The 21,467-nt window shown below is 33.5% G+C and overlaps 1 protein-coding gene across 7 annotated transcripts in view; it reads left to right on the top strand.

Annotated features, from left to right (window-relative positions):
• Window positions 1-21,467, top strand: part of SLC4A10 (solute carrier family 4 member 10) — a 298,500-nt gene that overhangs the window by 66,941 nt on the left and 210,092 nt on the right. For 6 of the 7 annotated variants that reach the window (XM_058715152.1, XM_058715157.1, XM_058715156.1 and 3 more), the window contains exon 2: window positions 15,462-15,597. The exons of the other annotated variant lie outside the window; for it this stretch is intronic. In XM_058715152.1, coding sequence (XP_058571135.1) covers window positions 15,517-15,597 — 81 coding nt within the window. In that variant the 5' untranslated portion in view covers window positions 15,462-15,516. The remainder of the gene's footprint in view (window positions 1-15,461; window positions 15,598-21,467) is intronic. 7 annotated transcript variants of the gene reach the window in all.

Raw genomic sequence — 21,467 nt, 5'->3', positions numbered from 1 at the left:
AAGAGAAAGGGACGCTACCATTTACTTACTTACAGGTACCAATTAGTTTCATTCTTCTTTAGAAGATGCTTTGGCAACATGTACTGGAAGCATTAATTTCTTCTGTCAGAGAAATTTTACTTCCAGTAGTTTATTTGAAGGAAAAAATTAGGGGCACCTAGGTGGCTCAGTCGGTTAAGCATCTGACTGCAGCTCAGGTCATGATCTCTTGGTTTGTGGATTCGAGCCCTGTGTAGGGCTCTGTGCTGATAGCTCAGAGCCTGGAGCCTGCTTCAGATTCTGTGTATTCCTCTCTGCCCCTTTTCCACTCGTACTCTGTCTCTCAAAAATAAATAAACATTAAAAATTATAAAAAATAAAGGAAAAAATAATTAGAAGTATGAGCAAAATTTTGAGTAAGGGCTATATATATCATAGCACTGTTTACACCAACAAAATAATCGGAAATCACGGTTAATTAGGTATGTCCTTGTGATAGATTAATGTCCTGCCATTAGTTTTAGGCTGGAGAAGACTTTTACAGAAAATATCAGAAAGTATGCGTGATGAATTCCTAAGTGAAAAGAAATGTATCTATCTATCTAACTATCTATCTATAAATTCTGTGTATTTAAATATTGGAGGGACATATATCAAAATATTTGCAGTGGCTCTCTTAATGTGTTAGAACTGCAGGTATGTTTTTCTTCTTTGTGCTCTTTGTTTTCTATGTTTTCTGTAATAAAGAAGTGTATTTTAGTAATTAGGAAGAAAGGAATAGATACGATTTTAAAATAATATAAATTGGAATGATCATACAAGCCAATTTAGCAAGTGCTAGTTCATTTATGTAATTAAATGAATTATAATAATTTAAAACTTTAATATAGCCTTTCCTAATTTCACTAGTTTTACTCCAAAACATATACTTTTCCCATAGGAAATGTAGATATTTGTTAAGCAATGTTTTCATGTTAAGAAACACAGTAAGCAATGTTCATCTTTCTCCCAATGTAATTATTTTTTTATTCATAAAAACAACAGTATAATTATATTTTGTTTAGTGATAAGGATGAAATGAAATGGGCTTAATTATAGTAAGAAAATTACTTATAAAGAAAGTTTAAAACATTTTTGTTCTGGAAGTAAACACTAAATAGTGTTACCAAGGAAAAACTCTCCATTCTCTATCCTGTCTAAACATAGGATAGAAAAATTGTCTGCCTTAGAAGGCTTAGCTGTTAATTTTCACTAAGGTAGAATCATTTGGCTTAATGATCTCTTGCAACTGCTTATAATTTTGTCATTTTAAAGCCTTGAATAAAGAATATTTTCTTCATTTTTTTGTATCTAGAATAATGAAAAGTATATATTTGAATAATGATTATAAAGTTATTGAACCAAAAAGAATCTCTAAATATATCTCTTACGTGAAGTTGGAAATGTATTAGTACTCACTGAGGTTTAATAGCTAAGACCACAACTGTTATATTCCACTTATTTTCCTAAATTTATTAGATAAAACTGTTTTATAATCAAACTATATTTTAAAAATTGTTTTGGAACTATCTTTTTAATGTTAAGAAAAAAAATATATACACACATATATATACACACACACACACACATATATATATATATATCATAGCATATATATTATATTATATAGCATAACATATATATATATATATATATATATATATATATATATATATATATATATATATATATTTGTTGTTGACTAAAATATCTCTTGGCACTTTTGTGTCCTTTCTTTAGTCTTCCACTCACAGCTAAAGAATAACTTACATTCACAATGGATGAATGGAATTTAGTGGGTGGCTTCCTTAATTAGGGAAAATTATGAAAACAAGTAAAGTGCTGCCCTACCAGAGATTATTGATTTTCTGGTAATTAAGATTAAATATCATAGACTAAAAGCAAGATCTTTCCAGGTTATAGTATATTTTTTATTAGTGCTTTGGGGCACCAAATTTTTCTGCTAGTAAAATCAATACTGTAGTGGGCAAGTAAACTATGCAATTTAAGTGCGGCAGGCTTTTGGCAGAATCGTGAAGTAAAACAAATACATCTTTGCACCTTTCACCTTTTCTTTTGGTGCATTCCCATTCACATTCTTATCTGGTTCTTTCTGCCATGATCTGCTGTGAGCACCCAATGTTCCCAGGCTACTTAAAACTTTGTCTCCAAAGAAAGCAGTGGATATGGCATATACTAATCTTCAAAATAAATTTAAAAGTTCAATCTAAGCAACATAATTTCTTAATCCAGTAAAATGTACAATGACAGCTGATCTGAGAATTTCAGGCACATTGGCCTTTTTCCTGTGTCTTAAATCATAGCGTGTGAGCCTATCCAATCCATCTCTGTTGTCCCCAAACGACTAATACAGAACCTTGCTTATTTGTTTTTTTTATACTTATGGCAGGTGCCATTTGTATACTAAACAGTCTAAGATCAGCACCATAGAATGAATTTTCTTAAACTGGAATTTGAAAGAGCTGATGACCATTTGAATATAGATATTAATTTTATTTCCATGTGAATATAAACTGTGTGTGTGTGTGTGTATATATATATATATATATATATATATATATGTACAGACTGCATATATTTTATATTGTGCTTCATTTTCTGCAGATATGATGCAGTGAGATACAAGTATAAACTGTCATTGTACATAGAGAAAATAAGTACATTTCTACAAATTTAGTTTATTCCCTAAAAAAAGAAAAAAAATTGAATTGAATTAAAAAATTAGAGTCTATGTTACTATGGATATGTAATTAAAATTGTAGTCATTAAGAAACAATAAATATTATTGAACTTTTATGTACTCAATTCTATGATTTTAGAGAATCCCAAAATATATTTCCTGCTCTCAGGGCGTTTATAATCTCATTGAGGAGATAGCCTTTCATTCTTTCTCAGGAAACATTGATTGATTGTTTATTTATGCAAATTAAAAATCCTTTCTCAAAAAAAAAAGTCCTTTCTCTTGAGGAGCTTATAGGCTAAGAAATAAAATATATACATAAATGTTATTAAACAAGTTTATCAATGGTAAACCGGCATAATAGAAATTTGAATAAAATGTAATGTGTTTTGGAGGCCACATGTATAGACTAAATGCCAAATAAGTAAAGTTAATGACACAGAGTTTTAGAGACAGGAGTAGTCACCTAAGTAAAGGGCAGTTGAGGAAAATTTCACTTATGAGGTAAGACTTAAATTCTCCTTAAAATAATGTAGGCTAAGTGGAGCCTACCTTTACTCCAGAAGAAAGACTTGTAAACATGTGGTTTCACACATTGGAATCTGACCTCTTGCCTTTTTAAATCAGCATTTTTCAGATACTTTAACAAATTTTATGCAGGTATGCAGAAATATAAAATTATGTACTCAGAAAAATACATATAGATAATTATTGTGGTACATTTTCCTATAGGCTGAAATTTTGAATGTTGAACATATTGGACTCATTTCATTGTGAGAAAAATATTTCTTGTGTGCATGAAATATTGTTGTAGTGACTTGCACTCCAAGTGTTGAATATAAGGTAGTCACAGTGCCTTGTGAGAATTAAATCGTAAAGCCAACATTTAATACGTAAAGATATGAAACATTGCTTTAAAGTGACCAAATGACTCCCAAATCTAAAAAAAGTTTATTTTTTTATTTTTTGTTTTTTGAAGTTATTTATTTTGAGAGAGAGAGAAAGAGAGAGGAAGAGAATGAGTAGAGGAGGGGCGGGGGGGCGGGGACAGAGGATCCAAAGTGGGCTCTGTGCCGACAACAGAGAGCCTGATGTGGGGCTCAAACTCATGAGCTGTGAGATCATGACCTGAACGAAAGTTGGACACTTAACTGATGGAGCCACCCAGGTGTCCCTAAAAAAGTTTATTAAAACCAGGTTGAGTATTAACATTGCTAACGAAAGACTATTCAATCTGAAGGGAGAATAGTCGGCAGCTAGGAGAGCATGGACAAAGGGAAGGCTACTGGGGCAAATGTTGATAGTCTCCATCAAGTCCAATATAGGCAATTCAGTGCTTTACCTATCCAATGACCTACCTACATGTAGATGGGATATCTTTACTTTACACAACAAGTATTTGAATATTATAGGTAACTCATCTAGGTTTGATGCTATACTTGCTAAACAACTCATTACAATTTAGCTTTTCATGGTGATATACTAGAGAGACAGTACCTCAGTAGTCATATATATTAATAAATCTTGGCAAGTAAACAAAATTGTATTCCTAAGGGTGCACGTTTAAGGGAAAAACTCAAAACTTGACACATTTACTAAGGTAATGCCAATTTTGAGGACTTTTGAGAGATAGCTGTCTTTTCTAGGCGATACTTTCTTTTCTTTTTCTAAAAAATTTTTTTAAGTTTGTTTATTTATTTTGAGAGAGAGAGAGTGAGCAAGGAAGAGGCAGAGAGAGAGGGAGAGAGAGGATCCCAAGCAGGCTCTGCACTGTCAGCACAGAGTCCTCCATGAGGTTCAATCTCACAAACTGTGAGATCATGACCTGAGCCGAAATCAAGAGTCCAACACTCAACCGACTGAGTCACCCAGGCACCCCACCTTCTTTCCTTTTATTACTCATCTTTCCTACATTCTCTAATAATTTTGTTTAGAACACGTGTGACCTTGAGACACATTTATTGCATATGACTTGATGATATAGCTGCTTAGCATAAATAAATCTGTGGGGTCAGGGGAATCAATAATTTGAACTTCGAAATTAACTATGAAAATCTTCACAGGCGTTCAGACCCCTCAACTCTATAAAACTTGTATGGACAACTCATATGTTTGCACTGTTCTTGTCTGTGCACAACTTTCCACTCTCCCCCACATACCCCCCCCAAATATATTTCAAGTTGCCTAAGGCCAGACCCATATTTTACTTTATATAGACCTCATGGTGTTAAAAGCAGCACACCATAAAATGAGTGAAATTCAGAAAGTATAGCAGATTGTTTAAAAAAATAGAAGAATAAAAGGAATAGAGCCTTTCTATTTCTGTGTATACTTTTTTATAGGAAGAGATTTATGTTAGAAGGGAAAGGAAAACCAAACATTGTAAGGACAAAGAACTTAACAGAGAAACATGGAAACACAGCAAACTGTTTTGTGTGACTGTGACCAGAATAATTCAGATTCTTGTTTGATCTGAGCTTGCTACTTCACTTAATTAATTTGAAACAGGATTTAAAACCTTCTTAACCCAATTTGAAACTTAAAAGTAACCATCAATCAACAGAAAATAAATTTGCAGAATTTCTCTTTATACAGGTAATTGTTTTAGTTTAAAATTACTGTTGGATGTAAATGATATTGAGACAGCTTATTTAAAAACCTTAGTTTGTCACTTCTGAATACTTTTTTTTTTTGTATTTCTGTGTCCTGTATTCAAAGTAATTATGGCCTTTAGTCTAGATTTCAGTAATCTGTTTAAATCTCCATGTATCTATACACAAAAGGATCGAATGTGAAATTTTAACTAAGCAAAAATATTTGTGTATGTGAATATGATGTAGCAATTACTTTTTGTCCTCAGTGTGATAACAGTAAGATATCTGGAGTTCAGTAAAATGGAGATTGAATAAATATTATAACTTTCAAATACAGAGAAATTAAGAATCCTAAGATCAGTTGAATGAAGAGTTTGTTTTTCTTCCCTATTTCTGTATTTCTGAAGCTTTCTGATATGTGCCACAGTCTGAAATTGACTATTAGCATACCTGTAATCAGTATTTATTTTGACTGTTATTTACAAAGTGACTCTTGCTGCTGTTTTATTTACAGTGCTTTATTTACTCTTATTTACCCAACCATGATTGCTTTTGGAGGGAAAGAGAGAAAAGTAATGTTGATGATTTTTAAATTTCATTTTCTTGATGTTTTGTGTTTACTTTCATTTTCATCACTTAGGAGGTATGATTTTGGAGATAAGTCCTTTTTTTAGAAATTTTTTCAAGTTTTACTTATTTTTGAGAGAGAGAGCATGAGTTGGGGAGAGGCAGAGAGAGAGGGAGACACAGAATCTGAAGGAGGCTCCAGGCTCTGAGCTGTCAGCACAGAGCCTGATGCAGGGCTCAAACTCACAGACCGTGAGATCATGACCTGAGCGAAGCCACATGCTTAACTGACTGAGCCACCCTGGTGCCCCTGGAGACAAGTCCTTCTTGGTCATCCTCTCAATCTAAAATCCCAGTGATAATAGCTGTTAGAAATTTAATGGGATTCCTTGAAGACTTTTAGGTATATATTTAATACTACCTATGTTTAACAAAACACTTACTGGTTAATAGAGTTTTCCAAATATTTTGCTATTACAAATACTGCATAAACATCATTGCCCTTCTATCTTTGTGCTCTCATTCATTAGGATATTTTTATAGAATATGTTCCCAATAATTAAATTTAAAATATTATTATGGCTGTATTTACAGTCAGGCTTAAGGAGCATTCTTTCATTAAATTAAAAAAAGGGAGCTTCTTAAAAGACTAATTACTGTCTTCTACAACCCATAAGCACTAAAGAGAACTATATAAAGAAATATTTGTTTAACAGAACAAATATTTGGTGACAGCAAATATCATGGCAGACATTTATAGTTTTTACTTTGGTTGAATTATCTTTGAAACCGCTCCTCTGTTTGCTGTAAGAATACCAGTTTTGAAACAGCCATCCCCAAACAGGTGTATTATAGTGGTCTGAAAAATTACCATTGGACTTCATTCTTTCATTGATTCTATAAATATTTTCAAGTATATATTAAGTTCAGGGAACTGTATGAAGTTTTATATGAAAATGAATCATACATAAATTTCTGTTTTAAAGAGCTTAGTAATTGAGAATGAGAGTGAAGATAAGGCCATATGTAACTCTCAAAGAAAGCATAGGGGTTTCAGGGAAGTCAGGAAGGAAAGTTGAGGATCAAGAGCTGAGAGAGAGAGAGGTAAGACCTCTCATGTGATCAGGGAAGGCTTCACGGACCACTGTGTCTTCCTAAATTTGGGTCAAAAGATAGGATCCAGGTCTATGGAATAAGGGAGAAGCATGCATTCCAACAACAGCAGCAATTGTTAAATACTTATTATGTTGTAGGTAGACAGTGGGTGAATTAGCACTATATATTTCTAATTCCTTTAATCCCCAAAGAACACTGTGTAGATAGGTACTGTTGTTATCTCTACTTTACCAATAGGAAACAGAGATCCATATAAGTTTTATGACTTGTAAAATATGCTACACTTAAAAAATGATGGCACCAAGATCTGCATGTAATAGCATGAGCAATGCTGAAGGCTTTCAAGTACTGAAAGATTATTGGGAATGGTGAGCTATAGGATGTAGGTGGGATCAGACAACTAACAGAGAGGATCACTAAGATTGGAAAGGTCTATCAGGGTGAGACTATGGAGGTCATCAAATGCTAGACTAGGGCATTTATGGGGAGTTTTTGACTAGCTAGTAACACAGTAATTTTAGATAGGATGAAATAATAAAGACTAAAAAAAGTTGCTGGATTTGGTTAACTAGCTGATCATTAACATATCAATTACATTTATTTAGTAATTACCCTCTGCCAGGATTGAGAGGTAAATGTTTCCAAAATTGAGAATAATGAGGGTGGAGAAATGGCCACTGGATATAGTAAGGGGAAAGGAAATAGTTTTATTCTACTATGTACTTTCCCCCCTAACTTTAGCTTATCAAGTTTTAAATGATTCATTGATTCTTCTTTCCCCTTTCTTGATCTTTTATATTGGTAGACTATGCTAATTGTCTTATATATATTCTCTTGTTTAACTTTACAATCAATTTTATGAAATAGATAACACTATTAACTATAATTTATTGATGACAAAACTGAGGTTAGGAACTTAAGCAAGTTACTCATGGACTCTAATTGATGAATCAAAGATTTAATCAAAATTTGCCTGACTCCCAAGCTATGAAAATTGTGTTATATCCCCGAATTAAAAAAAATCGCTCTACACAGTTGGTTATCTGGAGTGGCTACATTGCCATCTTCAGCTCTTGAAAACTGTACTCAATTATGTATGTACTTCTGATTGTTTCATAATCTTATACCACTTTTCTTTTGTGTCTTTTTTTGGGGGACAGGAAGGAAATACTAAAACAAGCCAGCCTTCTTGGAATAAGAGCAAAGATTTATTCAGCAATTACTCTGTGCCAGGCACTATTTTAACTGCCTCACATATGTTAATCACAATTCTTGCAATAACCCTAGTAGGATTATTACTTCATATGTAAGGAATGAGGCAGAGAGTACAAAGAGGTCCCAAGGTCATAGAACCAGGATTGGACATCATAGTCTGTCTCTATAGCCTGTGCTTTCAACCCACAGACCTCTGTGTCCTTTTGGCATACAAAGGGTGGGCTATGAGGTGTTTTAATTTTTCTCAGTGTTTTTTTTTTTGTTGCCGTTAAAAATTATATTTATTTATGACCTGTGACCCAGTCTACATTAGAATTAAAAAGGACAGTCCTGTCTTCAATTCACCATAACTATCACTTTAAGTACAATGTTAGTATTGCCAAGATGACATTTTAATAATGGGTAAATCTATTAGAAAAATTCACTCAAAAGATTTGTTGATTTTATTGATTTTTTTTTTAAAACAGTGAAATCTTTAAAGACCAAACGCATTGTGAATTTTTATTTATGTTTTCCCCCCATGTACTTGGCACTGGAATAAGTGGGGCCTGGAGAGAATAAATTTACATATGGTATTTTGTTTTTTACTTTACCAATATATTTGTTTTTACATATGGTATTTTGGAGAATTAATGGTTCTCCTGTGTGGTTTCTTGGCTAAAGGTGTGTTTGATAACCATTTGAAAGATTTCCTAAGACCACAAAAATTCATCTTTCTGTTTGTATGTTTTTGTGTTTCATATTTTGTAAGAGTAAAATAGCATTGCACTGGGTGAATGATTCTTCCTCTCTAGATCGATTCATACCATAGATGTCACAGAGAAAATATAAAGACTAATTTCATATTTATAATTGCATTTTTTAATGGAGGTATAGTTAACACAATGTTATATTAGTTTTAGTTGTACAACATAGTGATTTGACAATTCTATGCGTTAGAATAGAATTCTGTTCGTGCACAGCACGAGACGTGTAGTTACCATCTGTCACCATACACGTTATTATGGTATTATCGACTATATTCCCGATGCTGCATTGGTTTTTAATTAGTTAGCTGTGCCATATTTTAGTACCATTTATTCCAAGGTTGCTGTTTTGCTTTCCAATCTTAGGGCATATTCCTTAGAGACCAGTGTTATATCTTTGTGTATGTGTACAGAAACAGGGAAGCTTATTTTTTCTAGGTTTTTGTTATTGTTGTTAGAAAATGTATAAACATAGTCATATTTGGTTTAATTATCCTTAATTTAAGTCTTTGTTTTAATGTATGCCCAGTTTTCCTTTATTTTCATATTAACATTGAGACTATTATTTTACATAAAATTTATATGATAATACCCAGTTCTGGCAAGGCAGTGAGGAAATAAGATATTTTTCTTGGAGAATGTAAGTGGATATAACACTTCTGGAGGGTAATTTGGCAGTTTTTATCTAAAACTACAAAAACGTTTATACTCTTTGATCCAGTAAGTTTACTTATTGTAATTTATCCTAAGAAAATAGAGGATATATATAAGACTGTTTTTGGAAAGATGTTTATCATGCTATTATTTATAGTATTGAAAAATGAAAAAGAACACCCTGAAATGTCTAAGATTAGGGATTTGATTAAAAATAAAGTATGGTACCTCTATTTGATAGAATACCATTTAACCGTTAAGCATTGTTATAGAAATTTTTTTTCATATAACATTGAAGTAGGTGTGAGAGCTGATTTGCCAGAAATAGTCTGTACCACCATTAACCCAATAGAAATAGCATGAAAATAGTCACACACACGTATATTAATAAACGATATGCAAGGCACATCCAGAATGATTTTTAAAGTATTGATAATCTAATAGAAGTAGATTTGAATATTTTTATTAAATTAGAGCAGAAATATGAATACAACATCAGAAAGACTGAAATTTGAGGCATAGTTTTTAGTGGAAAGAGGAAGCACATGGAAACAAGAATAGTTGTTCAACTTTAAAATACTTCTCAGCAACTTTTTCCTCTTTTTATTATAAAAATATGGACTCTGACGTATATATTTGTAAAATGAGTCATATTGGGGGATATCTTTTTTAAAATATTTTTTTTCAACGTTTTTTATTTATTTTTGGGACAGAGAGGGACAGAGCATGAACGGGGGAGGGGCAGAGAGAGAGGGAGACACAGAGTCGGAAATAGGCTCCAGGCTCTGAGCCATCAGCCCAGAGCCTGACGCGGGGCTCGAACTCACGGACTGCGAGATCGTGCCCTGGCTGAAGTCGGATGCTTAACCGACTGCGCCACCCAGGCGCCCCTGGGGGATATCTTTTAAAATTCATTATTTCATCTATTTTTTCAATGTATGTTTTACATAGTTGATTTTGTACCACGGAAGTGTATTTGAGATTTTGGTTTTCACTTAATATTCTGTAATATACACTTTTCTTTGTCATTAACATCTTTCATGCATAATATTCAGTGGTTCACATGGCATTTCATTTTTGTTATAATTTAACTAACCTTTTCTTGTGTTCCTATTTTTTCTCTTCTTGTAATGTGGCACCAAACGTCTTTGTGCGTAAACTGTAATCTCCATTATTTCCTTTGGACAGATTCTCTGAAACTGGATATACTGGAAAAGATGAAATATTACGAAAATGTTTTTAACGTTTATTTTTGTGAAAGAGAGTGCGAGAGGGGGAAGGGCAGAGAGAGATGCAGACACAGAATCCTCAGCAGGCTCCAGGCTCTGACCTGTCAGCACAGAGCCCCATGTAGGGCTCGAACTCATGAGCTGTGAGATCATGACCTGAGCCAAAGTCAGATGTTTAACTGACTGAGCCCCCCAGGCTCCCCAAGAATGAAATATTTTTAAGGGTCTTAATACACTTTGCCAAATTACTTTGAAAAGTTGAACTAATATACACTTTTTTTAACATTTCTTTTAACGTTTATTTATTTTCAAGACAGAGAGAGACAGAGCATGAACAGGGGAGGGGCAGAGAGAGAGGGAGACACAGAATCTGAAACAGGCTCCAGGCTCTGAGCTGTCAGCACAGAGCCCGACACGGGGCTCAAACTCACGGACTGTGAGATCATGACCTGAGCCGAAGTTGGACGCTTAACCGACCAAGCCACCCAGGCACCCCACTAATAAACACTTTCTAGAGCAGCAGTATATAAAACAAAGTGAATTACTTAGGTTTTTCAGAGGTATTCTCTGAAATCAGTTATCTTTAAGTAAAAATAAAAAAATAGATGCTTTATGATAAAAATAAACTTTAATATAAAAAAACTTTTGGGAAGGAAAAAAAAAAAAGGTTGGAGTGGGAGAGAGCCAAAGCATAAGAGACTGTTAAAAACTGAGAACAAACTGAGGGTTGATGGGGGGTGGGAGGGAGGGCAGGGTGGGTGATGGGTATTGAGGAGGGCACCTTTTGGGATGAGCACTGGGTGTTGTATGGAAACCAATTTGACAGTAAATTTCATATATTAAAAAATAAAAAATAAAAAAAAATAAAATAAAAAAACTTTTGACTCTATGGATATGTTTCTGAAGTATTTACTATGTTTCTCAGCCTATCAAAAACATATGAAACAATATTAAAATGAAAGTTACTTTGCCGAAGATAAAGTACATACTACAAAGATAAAATTAAAAGACATAGTGATTTTATTGTGGAAAATGAAACAGGAATTCTGAATTCTGGCCTTGGTTCTGCTACTAACTGACCTTGGACAAGTCCCTCCACTTCTCTAAATTTCAGTTACCTTATGTGGGAAATGAGGGCATTAGATCACAAAGTTCCTGAAAGGTGAAAAACAGAAGCTAAATATATGTTAATTATTGTAAAGCTCTTGCTGCTTTTAAGATGTTGATCCTTTATTATTTGAGGTGGTCTGATATTCAATAAATCACTAAATACGTAAAATTACTTTTGATTTATGCTTTTCACCCTTTTGGTTCTTTCTTAATTCAGACCAAGGAGTTCCTTTGCTATGCTTTGGCTGTTCCTCATCCCTTTTATCAAATCTTTGTTAGAGAGATTTGTTAAGAAAAATGTAGAAGCATTGTGCTTTACTAATACAAGAATATCTAAATAACATTGCTGTAAGTAGCACCTTGTATAAATAAGTTTTTCACAGTGCAATGGTCATCTAAAAAATGGATATCTATTAATTGTAGTTGGTTAGTCTATGTTGAATTATTATTAAGTGGGTCAAGTAATGAATTATAAATAACTTTTCCATTTAAGTGATTTTGTCAACTAGACGGTAGAGAAATTAAAAGCTTTGTATTCCAGATTTCATATTTTTATTGCAGAGATTGTGTAACTACTGAAGAAAATTAGATTTTATATACTAATTAATAGTGTCCATGAAAACAAAGTTTATATCCATGTTATGACAAAATATATGAAAGAAAAGCTCAATGTTCTCTTTATTTCTCATTTATTTAGTCATTTATAGTAACTTTGTTAAAGTGCGTTATAAGAAGACACAGAAGGAAGATAAAATGAGTCTTCTCACAATTTTCTGTCTATTTTATAAAAACTAAACATATGCACATAAGGATAAATAAATACAACAGAGCATGTGATGAAAGTATATTGCTTGTCAAGATGAAATCTCTAATAACATAGAAGGTTAGGAACTAATCTTACATTTCTCTCTCCCTTATTTTTCACAGTTGATCCCCAGATTCTATCCCTTTTAACTAAAAGGTGTATCTAGAATCTATCAATTTCTTTCCATTTCTACTGTTACCACTTTTGTTCAGGCCATCATTATCCCTTGACCAAAATTATCTAGCTTGTCTCTCTGCTTCCAGTTTTGTTTTATACACTTGATTCTGTGCCACCACCGGGGTCTTGTAAAGTTGCAAAACTGCTTATGTTTGATGGCTTCTCATTTCCCTAAGGATAAAGCCCCGTGGCTTCTAAGCCTTAAATGGTTTCTAAGGCTTTCTGTGATTGGACTTTGGGTCAAACTTCTAGTCTTGTCTCTCCCTCCTGTCCGACTTACACTTCATAGTCCAAACACCCTGTGTTTACCATTCCTTGAATGTGACCTGCTCCTCAGTTTTAGCAGTACTTCCTTAAGGAGATACTCTCTGATCCCTAGACTAAGGTCAGATGCCTTGTTACTGCTCTTACATTGCTTCCTATTTCTTCTGTTATAACAAAATATATTTAAAACATGTTTAATTAACTGGCTTTTGTGATGGCATATTATTTGTTGTCATGAAGTCTCTAGCACCTATATAGTGTCTGACACATAGAAGATGTTTGATATTTCATACATGAAAGAATGAACATATAAAGGAAGATGATATAGTTTAGGAGGGTATTATTCAGAAGATAGGTCTTCAAGAATGAGTCCTATTTTGATTACAGTAAGAAAGTAAATATTGCATAGATACAATAAGAGATTAAATACTGTTTCCCTACATACTATTTTTCATCTAGGTGTGTGATTGTATACATATAGCAGAAATAGAAATACTGCACAAGTTTAGTTAGAGGTAGTAACTTCTCTAAAGGGATAGTGTGAATCAGGCTATTGAAGAAGCCCAATGTCTTTATTGTATTACAAAAAACAAACTGTATATATTTAAGGTGTAATAACTGTTTTTCCCAGATATATTGAGATATAATTGACATACAACATTGTGTAAGTTTAAGGTGTATAACATGTTGATTTGATACATTTATATATAACAAAATGATTATCACCATATTATAACTTTCAAGTCTATAATACTATATTATTAACTATAATCACTATTCTATACGTTAGATCCCCAGAACCTATTTATCTTCTAACTGGAATTTTGTACTCTTTGACCAAGATCTCCCCTTTCTTCCCTATTTCCTGTCCCTCACCCCTCAGCCTCTTAAAGAAGCCCAATCTTTAAGATTCATTTTGACTAGTCTTCCTGATAATACATATTATTCTCATCAAATGTCATGAGTGGGAGAAGGGAAAGTATACTGAGTTATTAGTCTATATATAAAACATTTTCTGTAAGCACTTTAGCTATAATTAAATTTTATTTAGTTTATTTCACAGGTTTATAAACAAAATGTTCACAAGTATATAAATGAAGTGTTCATTAACTCAGGCTATACATAATGTGAAGGCTGTTTTAGGATAATATGTTGCACTTAGTGTCCTAACTTTGAATTCAGTTAAATTGATGATAATTTTAGTCTATTTTTTGTGTAATTTCTAAAACACAATCTTTTGCCACATGGTAAAGAAAATATTTTCAATATTACACTGTGTATTAACTAACTGGAATTTAGTGTTTAGAGCCCCCCACAAAAGAAAATCTTTTCATTTATAATTTTAGAGGATATTGTTTTTCTGTTATCAGATTGCTTTATTAGTCTTAAATTTCCTGATGCCATGATGTTGTGGTGAAAGAAAGCATTATAAAAACCTTGTTGAACACAAATAAAATTCAGTGAAAAATCACAGTAAAAATGCTGATAGCTTACATAAATTTCTTTCCTAGGTTTAACCATGAAATTTTGGAATTTGATAAAAACACATTGTCTTTTGCATGTTAAACTCTTTACAAGAAGATTTTAAAATATAAAAGGTAGTTTGATTTGAAGTATGTTGGTCTAAATAATATGAGATAAAAATGAAGTTCCTAGGAATTGAAAGTGAATATGTGCTTACCTATTTATTGACCGTTAAACACAATTTTCAAAGATTACTAGAATAAAAATTCTTCATTTTTAAGGACTTCTAATTCTGATGGGTTGGATGAGTGATGATACATATGGTTTGGAGGGAAGATTCCTTTAAAAGGGAGTACAATTTGCTTATTAAATCATTATCTAAAGCTTAGTCATGTACGAAGAAAACTGCCTAATAATTAAGAGTTGATATTTTAACATGGTATTTGCAGCAGACACATTGGATACTTAATTAAGTAGAACATTGCTTATTTTTTTTTTAAAGGATTGACAAAATCAAACTCTTCTTGGCAAGTGAAATTTTTATAGTAGCAGAAGTGGGAATTCTAAAGGATGTGGCTCATTCTCTGTTTGGATGATGCAGAATTGCTCCAAGCAGTAAGCTTACTGTTTTCAGACAGCATTAGCAGCTTCAGCAAATACAACTGTGTCATCGTCCCTTAATACGGGGGTGTTTGTAACCGCAAAGGGGAGACGATAAACAATATATGAGATTTGATATCTTCTTGATGGCTTAAACAGATACTGATGGACAGATCTGCTGTTTGATGTTTTCTTCACTAGCCCTGAAGATGCTGAGACATAGAGATGGCTGTGATTATCTTTTATAAGACAGGAAATGCAATCTTTAGGGGTTTCTGGAAATAGAAAGGTCATGCAGTCTGGAACCTGTGAGCCTTTTCAATCTCTAAGTCATCAGGTATGCTCTCATGAATTATGATGATACTATTAGATTGTTGAGTTCTTGCTTTTTCTAGCTCTTAGTCATGTAGAATATATTAATCAATGTAATTGTTTATTATCAGATTTTTCTTAGGAGATTTGAACAAGTGATATTTATAGTAATAGACACCAGCTGTGAACAATATGAATTTTAGAAATGCGTATGTGTGTGTTTGAGTTCATGTTTACTTTAGGTTTCTTTGGAGAGGGGCAAGTGAGGAGTAAGGAAAGAGATCCTTTATTTGTAATTAAAAGCAAGGTTTGGGGCTCTCCAGATTTTTTCAGATTAAGCCTGAATAGAGTCATGTGCATCTCTTATTTCGAATGATAAAAATAGCACAATTTGTTCAGTATGATAAGGATACATCATAGCTGGCTGCTTATAGATAGTGAAATATTAAAAATTTTTTTATCTGGAATTTCTTAAGCATAGAAATAGATGTTGCTACCATTGTACAACCACACAGCAATACAACTTTGATGAGTAGAATCGTGTTTGCCTGCATCTAAGCTAATTTCCTAAAATTTATATTGCAGTATCTGAACTGTTTTAAAAGGCATAAGTTTAAATTATTTCCCAGATCTATTGAAATAATGATGCTCTTACTCCTCTTAATGTAGATGTCTGCTGAAGGCATTGCTTGTAGCTGAAAGCAGATGATAAATCTATTTTTTGTTTTTGCTTTGTGTTGTTGTTGTTTTTTTTTTTTACAAAGAATGCTTGTGACATTTAAGCTTGTTTCAGATTTTTTGATACAAAGATACTCCGCATTAGCTTAGTTTCATTTTCAAAATTAAAAGACTTGACTACATTAAACATGTTAATTACAAAGAGTAGGGAATCATCACAGCAAAGAATTTGGATTTATATGTCCATTTTATCTTGAAACTCTGCTGGTTATCTTAAACTATTTTTATTAAGGTATAATGCATTTAACTTGGTTTTGTTATAACATATCTTCAGAATTGGATAAGACACTGTGCCCGTGTTTGACATTCCAATTTTGAAGAAAAGGATATTTTATTTTTTTACATTACACATATTTCTTCCTTAGTTTTAGAGGGCTTGTTAGATATTTGACCAGGTATTCCATCTTAAATAAGCAAAAAGAATGTTGCAGCATTTCTCAACAGAAAGATGGCTTTGTTTCCATGATTTTGTAGCATGATTAGGATTTAATGCCTCATCAGGGTGATGCTATAGTAATGAAAAGGAGTATGTTTATCAAAAGACAGAAGTGGGAGTCTGAAACAGTGATTTACCTCAGTTAAGGGGTTGGTTTCTCCTTTTTAATTAAAAACACATTAAAAATTATACCTACTGATATTGGCTATAATTTATATGTTATTCAGGCTACTTAGCCAGCTTATATTCTTATTAGTAGGGAAGATTGCCATATTCTTAAGCTTGATTAGTTTTGGAATGATTTGGATATACCTTTTAGTTGCTACAAAACCTGTTTAATCTGTTAGAATTTATTTCCAGTATTTGCATGTATTAGTCGCTATGAGTACATTCTGTTTCTTGGCATTGCTTTGGGATTCTTCTAGGTATTGGTTTTACAGCATTCTGCTATTTTTCACTGTATTTATGACCTTTCCAAAAAACTAAACCATAAAGATTTTTGGTTATTTTCCTTTAGTGGCACTTACAGGATATCTCAATAATTTTGTAAGGTAAAAAAGCTACTGCCTTAGAGTTGTCATTTCTAAGTTCTCTCTGTTGCTATGTCAAAATGCATTACCTTAAAAAGTAAAGATTGGTTAGAATGTCACGGACAGTTAAATTTAATGTCAACCCTTTTTCCTGTGTGGCCAGATGATCTTGACCTTTTGAATGGATTTGATTGTAAGTCTGCCCAGCAATGATTGGTCATCTGCTTTTTACAATGGCTGCCTCTGTCTTTACTATTTTACACAAACATTTTACATCATAAAGGTTTCTAAAGGTAAGCTGTCTATAAGCAACGATTTGAGTAATTGTTCCGTTTAGTCAACATTATGTGGACTGAATTTGCACAATACTGCATTTGGTGTTGTGAGAAATACAGCAAAGAAAAAGTTGTGTTTTGCTTTCAAGGAGATTCTGAGAAAATATACGCAATGAGCCATGCTCATGTTTTGAATTGACTTTTCAAAGACGGTATGCTATGATCAGTTTTAACTTGATTTATAAACTAATGAATCCTTGGATGAGTTACATGTAACTCTATAATGCATAATTTATTGTATCAAGGCATTGTAAAATATTTTTGTGTGTTTTATGAGCCATAGTTGGCAATTTATGTTGAGAGTAAAGGTGGATGTAACCCATTGGCAGGAAACAGAAGCAGGGACCTTAAGAATTAGCTCAAAAGAGGGATGTGACCAGTCTAGTCTCATTGTGTATTATGGAAGGGGACTTTGACTTCATAGGGATTAAACTTTGGAAATCAAGACTCGCAAGTTTGGGAGCGTTTGATGCTAACTAGGTCATTAGGGAGTTTTTTTTTTTTCAATAAAATGGGGGCGAATGAGACTCACTTTAGGATTTGAGAAAGGGGACTGAGAGAAACTTATATGGACGTCAGCCTTAGCCAGCTGGCTGTTGCACATGCAGGCACCACTTCTTTTCACTTTCATACCAGTATGCTGGCTGAAAGTAGCAAGAAGGTGGGTAGAGTGGATACAAAACCCTTGTTTCTCCCAGAATCCTAAAGTGGGGCACACTGCCCCCTAGTGCCTACAAAGTGCCTGTTCTCTTGTATCAGAGCAAGAGAAAATTGACTTCAAATTCTCCTGGTTTGTAACAGCTAGCTGGCTGCAGTAAGATGTGGTAAGTATGGTGGTTGAGTATCTGGACTGCCATGTTCACTGGGTTCAGATCTTAGCTATACCACTTACCAGCTGTGTGATCTTGGGCAAGTTACTTAACCTTTCTGGGTATCCGTTCCCTCATTTGTAATATAGAAATAATAATGGTACCTATCTCTAAGAGTGGTTGTGAAGATGAAATGAGGTGATATATATAAAAAATTTGTAAAACTACCTGGTATTTATAACAAACACATTATTGCCAAAATTATATGTTGACAGACATTAGTATGTACATTCTCTGAGCTAGGATGAGCTATCAGCAGGTGTTAGTAATAGTAGTCATGCAGTTTAGTTTTGTTACCTTTCCTTCATTTTCCTTATCAAATAAGAAATTGAGTCAAAAACATATGGTATACTGAAATAAAGATGGCTATAAAAATGCAAACAAGGAAAAACATCCTACATCTGATTACATTATAACATTTATTAACTATAAGAATTGTGATTTGATGAAAAATGTTGTGTTTAAAGTTTTTTTTGCATCTGCTTATAGGCTGACTTAAGTTTCTGTTTGTATTCTGTGTAAAGATTCTTTGCTTTCTTATATTACACCAACTACTTCATTCATGACAAAAAAAAGATTATGGGGGCTTTGCAGGTCTTCCTTAATTGTAGTTGAATATTAAAATTCAGGAGTAAATATCCAGGTTTAAGGGAAATAATAGAGAAGTTATATAGCTTAGACTTAATGATCCGAGTTATTTTTTTAATCATTAAAAATGTCCAGGAGGTCCCTGGGTGGCTCAGTCAATTAAGCGTCCAACTTCAGCTCATGAGTTGGAACCTGGCATCAGGCTCTCTGCTGTCAGCACAGAACCCAATTTGGATTCTCTCTCTCTCTCTCTCTCTCTCTCTCTCTCTCTCTCTCTCTCTCTCTCTCTCTCTCTCTTTGCTCCTACCCTGTTTGTGCTCTCTTTCTCAAAAATAAGCATTAAAAAAATGTCCAGTACAAAAACGTTCACTGACACTTGTTTTATTTGTTTCATTTTAGTTTTATTGGTTAATGTTTTTATTCTAGATGAAAGACTAAAATGATATGTGTTATAAATCCAATACTGTATGTGAATAGACCAATTCAAGTTCCTATGTGATAGAGTATGCTATTTTGAATTGCTGGTGTTTATTTAATGTAAAAATATCTACAGTTGACCCCTGAACAATGCGGAGGGGAGGGGTGCTGACCCCTTGCACGACTGAAAATCTGTGCATAACTTTGACTTCCTTAAAACTCAACTACTAAGAGCCTGCTGTTGACTGGAAGCCTTACTGATAGCGTAAACAGTCAGTTAACACCTATTTTGTATGTTATATGTATTACATTCTGTATTCTTATACTAAAGTAAGCTAGAGAAAAGAAAATGTTAGGATAATCATGAGGAAGAGAAAATACATTTACAGTACTGTGTACTGTATTTATATTTAAAAAAATCCACATATGAGTATACCTGGGCACTTCAAACTCATGCTGTTCTGTCAAGCCCCAGAGTCCAAGTGAGTAATTTGATAGGTGGATGAAATATACATGCTTAAGTGTTACATTTTATGATCTCTTTGCCTTTTAGTTCTCTTCTCTTGAGCAATTTTCTCAATGTGCAGCTATTTCTTTCAAATTGGCACAGGGTCAATCAAATCTCAGCACAGTGCAATTTCTTCAAACAAACATACAAAATACTATGATGTTCTAGTAAGCACAGTACTGGGGTGAGATATAAAGACCAATAGGTCCCTGCTTCAGGAAGTCACAGGTAGTGAGTCATAAACACTAAATACAAGGCACTACAACAGAATGTAGAAAGTAGTAAGTGCCTTAGAGATTCAAAAGAGAGAAGAAAGAAACGTAAATCATGATGCTGTGAATTCAGTGGGCAGAATATTTCAAGCTGAATGGGGACAGGAGAGGAGAGGCTAGATGAGAAGGTAGGGAAGTCTGAAAAGGTAGCATTTGAGGTAGGCCAAGACTGGCCAAGATGGGAAAGGTCCTTTGGGGCAGAGGAAACAACATGAACAAAGACATGGAAGCAGAAAGCAAATAGTATGTGTGACTACTATGGACTAGTTCATTTTGGCTATAGCCCGGTAGGAGAATTCAGGCTAACACAGGAAGGTGTGTTGGGACCAGATAGTACAGAGTCTTGAATGTTAGATTATGATTTCTAAACCGAGAATATGTCTATGTTGATTTACTTATTATTGGGAGAAAATAAAATAAAAAACCAAAAGAGCAGCACCTATATTTTGCAGTCATTCTTAGAGCTCTAACCCTCTTGAGACTTTGAAAATGAAAATTAAATTCCTGAGTAGATTTAGTAGTTAGTAGACAAGGTAGGGGGTAGAAGCAAAATGAAGGATTTTAATAAAATTCTCTATCAAAATTGCACGTGAGAGCATTTCTGTCTATCCACAACCACTTAAAAGTCCTAGATTTCAGATCCTAAGAGACCTCCTGCTTGTCCCTGATGTAAACTCTATTTTATTGGTAGGTAATCTGATTTAGCTTTGGTTTTATTTTTGACATTTACTAGACCAAGGACAATCTAGAGGGATCATTTTAATACAATGAATATACATGTCACTATGGTGAATATTTGGATAATAAAGACTTTGTCTTAGGGAAAATTGGAACTAGAAATGCCGTTTATAATCATGGAAGTTTCAGGGATATTTTAGGTTTACTCATTGTTCATTTAGAAATGATAATATAAATAATCATTGCTAAATATTTTTAATATCGCCTTTAAATCTCCTCCATACACCAGAAGCATTTCAGTATTGCCTGTGGTTAGTAAAAAAGCTGGGTAACATCCAAGAGCAGATTTCCTTTAAATGTGACAGCTGGGGTGTGACTTTGTTATCAGACCCAGGAAGATGATACTTGTGCCTGGGAATTGTGAAAAGATTGGAACTGAATACTCTTACTTAGCACATAATCCATATAAAGTATGTCAGAAGTGAAACGCATGGAATACCACCAGTGTGAGTAAAAATGAAACC

This window comes from Neofelis nebulosa, chromosome 2 (assembly GCF_028018385.1).
Source record: "Neofelis nebulosa isolate mNeoNeb1 chromosome 2, mNeoNeb1.pri, whole genome shotgun sequence".
Lineage (NCBI taxonomy): Eukaryota > Metazoa > Chordata > Mammalia > Carnivora > Felidae > Neofelis > Neofelis nebulosa.
This window is presented reverse-complemented; position numbering and strand designations above follow the sequence as displayed.